Source organism: Ceratotherium simum, chromosome 34 (assembly GCF_057802395.1).
Source record: "Ceratotherium simum simum isolate JZ-2026a chromosome 34, ASM5780239v1, whole genome shotgun sequence".
In the NCBI taxonomy this organism is placed as follows: domain Eukaryota; kingdom Metazoa; phylum Chordata; class Mammalia; order Perissodactyla; family Rhinocerotidae; genus Ceratotherium; species Ceratotherium simum.
The window spans coordinates 15,694,032-15,702,109 of NC_141933.1; the positions used below are offsets into that span (position 1 = coordinate 15,694,032).

Sequence of the window (8,078 nt, forward strand, 5' to 3'; positions counted from 1 at the left end):
CCAGATAATATAAATAGAATCAAAGAACTGTAGAAAACCAATTTTAAAAAATTAACGGAAAATATGAGAACAACGTCTCACCAGATAGAGATTACCAATGGCGTACAAATTATTTTGTTAAAACAAACATAAATTCTTGAGTTGAAAAGAAAAACAAATGAAATATACACTTTACCAAAGTGAATCAGTAGCTAATTAACCTGGAAGAATAAAAAAGTTGGTGAACTTTAAGATAGGTCGGTTGGAAATAACAACAACAAACAAACACATAGAGACGGAGACTGGATTTGTGGTTACCAGAGGGGAAGGGGGGAGGGAGGAGGGCAAAAGGGATAATTCGGCACATGTGTGTGGTGATGGGTTGTAATTAGTATTTGGGTGGTGAACATGATGTAATCTATGCAGAAATAGAAGTATAATGATGTACACCTGAAATTTATACAATGTTATAAACAAATGTTACAGCAATAAACAAAAAATTTAAAAAAAGATAGGTCAGTTGGGAATATCTATTCTGAGGAACAGAAATTAAAAAAAGAATGAAGAAAAATAAACAGAGTCACAGAGACAGGTGGGATACTATCAGAAGTACCAACATATGTATAGTAGGAGTCCCAAAAGGAGAGAGAGAAAGGGGCAAAAAGAATATTTGAAGAAATAATGGCCAAAAACTTCCTAAATCTGAGGAAAAGAATGGAGTACAAATAGACTCAGATATTTTAACATAGTGAGACAAAAATATTAACAGATTTATACATTAATAAATTCACAGCATTTGTATATAAATGTTATTAATACTATTTTAATTCTTGGTGCTTAAAATTTAAAACTTAAATGTTATATTTTTAACTCAATTAAAATATGCCTTTCTCATCCTTTTCTTCTTCCTATATTGTGACACATTTCTCAATTAAAACAGCCAAATAAATATATTAATTTTAGATAATTTATTAAGATAGAAATTTAGCTAAGAAAATAAATGCCCATGTAAAGAAATGTATTTTCATTAAAAACAAATACAAGGAAGCAATAATAAATCTACACTCGAGGTCTTTGGAATTATTTTTATAGAGGTTAATTTTTAAAAATATAAAACCTATCACATTATCATATGCAAAGGATAAAGTGAAATATATTTTTTAAAAACCAAATACATAGTATTTGTATATACTTTATATATTATATTTCCATTAAATAAATCAAACTACTTACATTAAGAATATGTTCTCAGACACCAAAGTAATTGTTTTAAATTCTAATATAACAATAGATCTAGATCATGTATGTCTCTATCTGTAGGTGTGTGGGTTACATGAGTTTCTCAGGAATGGTATACACGTGTGCACATCCTTAAACATACATGTGAATATGCATGTTCATGTGGGAGTGTGGGTGAACATGTTTATTAAAAAGAATTTTTAAAATAAGAATTCTATGTTTATGGGTAATTCTTCTTAACCTATTATTCCTAGGTCTCATTTTTTTTAAGATTTTTGCTTTGTAGACTTAATAAAGACCTGGGGAAATTACTATAAAGAAATTAGAAATTTGGGGGATGGATAGGTAAATATTTTTCCTAGATAGATCTAAAGTGGGTGAGCTGCCTTATTGTAGAATAAATGTAATTAAAATATGAATCCTATAGAAGATTTTGCCCTCCCCATAGCCTTTTTAAAGGCACTCTTGACCTCTTTGTTCCTCAGGCTGTAAACCAGAGGATTCAGCATGGGGATGACCATAGTATAGAACACAGACGCCATTTTGTCTGTGTCCATGGAATGACTGGAGCTGGGCTGTAAGTACATGAAGATTACTGTCCCATAGAAGATGGAGACGGCAGTGAGGTGGGAAGCACAGGTGGAAAAGGCCTTCTGGCTTCCTTCAGATGACCGAATCCTCAGGATGGTATTAAATATAAACAGGTAGGATATCAAGATGACCAGGATAGAAAAGAGGGCATTGAGACCCACCACAAAGAAAATAACCATCTCACCGATGTAGTTGTCTGAGCATGAGAGAGTCAGGAGAGGAGGAGCATCACAGAAAAAGTGATCAACCACATTGGACCTACAGAAGGAGAGCCTAAAAATGTTCCCAGTGTGGATGGAGGCATTCAGAAAACCACACAGGTAGGAGCCTATAGCCAGACAAGCACACACACTTGTCGTCATGGTGGTGGTGTAATGCAGGGGTTTACACACTGCTGCATAACGGTCATAAGCCATTGAGGCCAAGAGGAAGTTTTCTACAGTGATAAAAGCTGCAAAGAAGAAGAACTGGGTGAGACAAGCATTATAGGAGATGATTTTGTCTCCTGTGAGGAATCCTGCCATCACCTTTGGAGTGACAGCTGAGGAATAACCAAAATCCACCAGAGACAGGTTACTAAGGAAAAAGTACATGGGAGTGTGGAGACGAGAGTCCAACAGGATCAACTCAATCATCCCCAGGTTCCCAACCAGAGTGATGAGGTAGATGAGAGAGAAGATTATAAAGAGTGGGATCTGCAGTTCTGGGGCATCAGTTAACCCCATGAGAATGAACTCAGTCACCTCGGTACCGTTATCCATAGGGATCAATTGGGAATTACGTGGCTGCCCTGTAGCAATGAGAAAATAAAATCAGAATGACAAATAGAGGGAAGACTCGGCTGAAATCCATCCCAGCATGATCGCTCTGTGCCTTATTTCAGTATTCCAATAACTTGTTTCCAGGAGTCTATATATGTAAAGCATGGCCATGACAAATAAAAGCAATTTTAAATTATTGATAGATCATAGAATATCCCAGATAAAAGGAAATGGAGATAATGCATCCCAATCTCCTAACTTTATAGAAAACTGAATTAAGATAAAAAGAAGAAAAGAAAGGATTTACAGAAGATCATCAGATTAGTTGCTAATTGGAACAGCTCAGACTCCCAATTCAAAGTTTATAAAACAATAACAAATTATTCTTCACAGTAAACTAGAATAACTTGGTAAAATTAATGTGAAACTGAATTAATTTTACTTCAACTGTCGTTTTTTGTCTTTTCCATTGTATCAAAAACAGTGTTATATGATAGGGAAAGATAGTTAAATAAAACATGTCCTTAGACTAAAATGGTCTCTCAGTATAGCACAGCACACATCATTTATAATTTACCACATAGTGTGAAATGAATAGAAATTTATATACAGGGAACCAAGACATCTATAAAACAACAGTTTTTAACTTTTATTACATTAATAGTTTTTAATTTTTGCCTTCAGATGTCCCTGATCTGGAGCCATGTTAAAGGATGCAAATCCAGGCTCCATTGTGTACAGAATCAATGAACTTGTGTAGTGTGCAACATCACTGCGCTAGCAGTTCTCCCATAACACTAGGTTGATAATGCAAACTCGAACTATGTAAGTTACTACATATTATAATTCAGACAGAGGGTTTGAAGTATCTGGTGTTGGAGAGGTGGATGATATAAGATACGGCTTCTAGATAAGGGTGATGTCAAAGATTTGATAACATCACTCATTCCATTTACTTTCTTCCCAAATTCCTTCTAACCTCCTGTCCTTCAGATACTCTTCTCCAATTTTTCACGTAAGGATATTTCTCTATGTATATAAGTGACCATTCCAGCTGTGACAAACAAGAATCCATTTATTTCTGAGTCACTTTGGGTATTAACTAATGGGTCCAGGCCTCAGTTTTCCCATCTGTAAAATGGTGATAAGACTATTGTCTGGCACTAAATAAGCATTCAATAAATGTATCTATTCTTGGAGAATTCAATGTGTAGATGAGTTGGATTTTTTTTTCTTGTCCCATTACCCTTCCATTCTCAGAACCTGAAAAACCTTGGATTCAGCCATCAAAGATAAGAACAATACAAATATTGATACATTATCACTCATGTTAGGAAGTATATATGGGAATTTTTTCAAGCCTACATAAAATCTTATTACGAAATTTCCACTTATTTTTCTAAATCAAGATTATTCCCAAAATGGAGGCTGAAAATTTTATCCACTGTAAAATTTTAGCTAAACAGTTAAGAGATTAGTTCTTACTAGAGCTATTAGATATTTGATCCAGTCACGAATTTCATTCAATAACTTTTCTTGAGTGGCTACTATAAACAGTACAATGCCATATATACTAGAAATCAAGGAAAAACAGCAATTTCTACAGAACCTGCATTTTGGAAAGGGAGGAAGATATAAAATAAAATAAATAGGAAAAATACATAATATGTACGGAAATTTTTAAAAAGCTGAGTGGACGAATAGACAAAGTTAGAAAAAGGTGGATGTAAATTTAAATATGGTGGTCTGAGAGAGACTCATCCTTTAAAATGAGACTTTTGAGCAAATACCTGAAGGAAGCAGGGGAGCAGGCCTTGAGTATATCTGGGGGAAGAGCATTCCACGCAGAGGGAAGAGAAAATGCCTGGTGCTGGGGTTTGAACATGCCAAGATTGTTCTAGGGACAGCAAGAAAAAAAATATGGCTGCAGAGGAAAGGAAGGTTAGGTCAGAGAAGTACAGCAAGGCAAAGACGTAATGACCTCATAAACTACTTTAAGTTATTAGAATTTTATTCTGAGTGAGATTGGAAAGCTACAGGATTTGGATAAAAAGTGACATAATCTGAATACTTTTTTAAAAATATCACTTTAGTAGATATGTTGGTAAATGAATTTATCAGCATAAGATGAAAAGAGCTACAAAAATTAGGAGGCCATCTGGCCCAGTGATGTAGCAGTTAAGTTGGCGTACTTCACTTTGGCAGCCCAGGGTTCACGGGTTCAGATCTTGGGCGCATACCTACCCACCACTCATCAAGCCATGCTGAGGCAGAGTCCCACATAGAGCAACTAGAAGGACGTACAACTATGACATAAACTATCTACTGGGGATGTGGGGAGAAAAAGGAAAAAAGGAAGGAAGATTGGCAACAGATGTTAGCTCATGGCCAATGTTCCTCAAAAAAAAAAAAAAATTAGGAGGCCACTATAATATTCTAGGTAAGAGATGATGATTGCTTAGACCAAGGTGGTGGTGAGAGAGAGAGAATGAAAAATTATTCAATTCTGGATATATCTCAAAAGTTGAGCTGACTGGATGTCCTTATATATTGAATATTTGTATTAGAGAAAGAGAGAGGTCAATGTTGACTCCTACTTTTGTATAGCGATACACAGAATGATGTAGAAGAGGCAGATGTGTGGGAAAAGGGGGAAAAGAGAACATTTCAATGAGTTTGAGATTCCTTTTGGCCATCCAAGTAGAAATGTGGCATAAATAATTGGATATACAAGTCTGGAGTTCAGAATAGAGAGCTGACTGCCTCAGATTATGTTAATGTGAACTATGTTGGCAATTTCTAATGGCTCAAAATACTTATATAATATTAAACCTACCAGGTTAAATAACACCACCAAAGGAAGAGTTTAGACAGAAAAATGCTACAAGGTCAAAAAAATGAGAGTCAGTAGTGAGGTGGTTATAGGAGAGAAAATTGCTACCACTTGAGATGGATACAAGGGAAGCACTGTCCCAGGACTCAGACAGATTTCAGTTAGACCAAGTAGGTAAGGGTGACTTTCCGAGGAAAGGTTAAATATATATTGAGTTGTGTTGGTGACTGCCTACAAATTCCAGAGTGGAATGATTTCAGGAGTTGGGCAGGAGTGTAAGCAGGGGTCAGTAATGGGGATACACAGAGAAGTATGTACATTATTTTGGAGGAGTTGAGGGCTGATATGACAATCCTCAGCTTCATGATGAGTGACAGCAATAAGTATGAGATTAGTCTCTGGGTCTCAAGGTGAGGGTAGGGGGTTGGAAAGGTGATCACACAGGTGAGGGTCATAACAGAGGCATGCAGATCCTAGGAAGAGTTCACTCCTGCTACTAGTGGTGTGAGGGCCACTTATCCAGAGCAGGGTGACTAGGATACCCTCTTGATTCCATAAAAAACTACTTGTTTGAATCAATAGCACAAATACAGATTTCTCAAATTCTAGGGGGAAAAAACACATTGTACTAGGAATTATTTCAAAACTTTTTGCTGGGTCTGGCCAGGTGGCGTAGTGGTTAATTTTGCATGCTCCACTTTAGCGGCCAGGCGCTCATGGGTTTGGATCCTGGGTGCAGACCTACGCACTGCTTATCAAACCATGCTGTGTCAGGTGTCCCATATATAAAGTAGAGGAAGATGGGCACGGATGTTAGCCCAGAGCCAATCTTTCTCAGCAAAAAGAGAAGGATTGGCAACAGACATCATCTCAGAGCTAGTCTTCCTCACAAAAAAACAAAAAAAAACTTTTTGCCAACTTTCTTTTCCACATATGAAATCTTAAGTTTTAATATAACATCTTCCAGGAGAAAAAAGAGAGTTAAAACATGGTAGTCAATATAGCTGCTATTATCACATTCCCTGAAAGAGAAAACTGAGATTGAAATAGTTTGAATAATTTGTCCAAAGACATACAAGCTTATATTTAGCAAAACAGAGACTGAAGGTATTTTTGTGATTTTCCTCTATGTTATATGACAAATATACATATTCTAATAGGATTTCTATAGTGTTTAGACATATAACCTTTGGTTGTATGAAACAGATACAAGAAATATTCAAAAAATTCAAGTCCATGCTCTGAATAAATCGAAGGAGAAATGGTTGCCTTGATGTATTTTCCTACTTACCTCTATCCATGCAAATTTATGCACAGTAGATTTGACCTAGTAGATTTGTAGGCTTACCTTACTCCCTGAACAATACAACATGCAAGTTTAGCATTGTCACATGCGAGTGCATCCCAAATCAGAAATTCAGTCTGTGAAAGAAAGTAAATACCCTACTGGGATGTTCTTCTTTAGTGTTTGGCCAAAAGGTCTAAAGTTCTCTAGAGGCAGGAAGAAATGCAGAAAAATATACTATTGGTCTTGGAATCAGATAACAAGAATGCCAGTCCTGGAAGTGGAATCAGCTAACAAGAATTCTAGTCCTGCTGCTCAAGCTTCTTATATCAGTCACTTAAGCTCTTTGAGCTAGGATATCTTTATCTATAAAATGGAAATAATAAAAAAGTAGCCCCAACAACATCCTCCCTGAAGACTACTGCTATAAGGACAAAATTTAAAAATCTCTGAGATGCCTTATACTAGGTAAGAGGTGATCATCATAATCACAATCAACATCACTATTATTTGGAGTTGTTTTCCCTGGACATCGCTGCATGCTTTCAGTAATATCACAGTTTGGGGGAAGGCCTTGTTGCTACTAAACAACTATTAACAAATCAGATGAATAAATGAATGGCCCAAACAACTCTGGTGTTTGGGCTTCTCCTTCTGATATATGGCCAAATGAAGTCATGTGGAAATTTGACTGGTTAAATAATGGGATCCAGGAGCGACTTATGTAGTCATGGAACTCTCAGGGGACAAATGCCCTATGAGGGATACACAACTCTTTACCTCACCTAACAAGGGAACAAGTGATTAAAGTGTCTATGGGGATCCAGCTTTGCTTGTTCAGGGAGATCATGGGTGTATTTACACTATTTGTAATTATTCTCATTGATAATGCACAAATTAAGCAACAGTGTGAGCTCCAGGGCTGCAATTTTACATAAATATCGAGGGGTAGAGACATTGGCTCTGTCAATAAACAAGACAAATGGACCACAAGAATTAGTGCTTCCATTAATTCACCTTAAATATTTGTACCATTCGGAAGAAAGATCAGTTCATTCAACTGTTAATTGATCCCAAATGTATTTCAGCTGTAATAACGAGCTTCGAGAATACAGACACGCAAAATAAATATCATTCTTGCACTCATGGTGCTCAAGTCTAATAGAGAAGATAGACACTAAATAGGGAGACACCCTAAGAGGTATATAATTACATATAGAACAAAATGCCACATATATGTAATTATGTACAGAATAAGCATGTATTTAAACATAGAGAAATGAAAAAAGAAAGAAGAAATCTACTTAACATTGGCTGGACAGAATGTTTCCTCATTCTCAGGAATTTTTTGAGAGAGGGTGATCAACAACTTTATTGATAATGATCGGAC

The 8,078-nt window shown here is 36.1% G+C and overlaps 1 protein-coding gene across 1 annotated transcript; it reads right to left on the reverse strand.

Moving 5' to 3' along the window:
- Positions 1–1,625: 1,625 nt before the first annotated feature.
- On the reverse strand, positions 1,626–2,573 carry LOC101395268 (olfactory receptor 5B12). The gene has a single exon (XM_014793170.2). It carries the CDS (start codon positions 2,568–2,570, stop codon positions 1,626–1,628), a length of 945 nt encoding a protein of 314 aa, XP_014648656.1. The 5' UTR covers positions 2,571–2,573.
- Between the last annotated feature and the right edge of the window lie 5,505 nt (positions 2,574–8,078).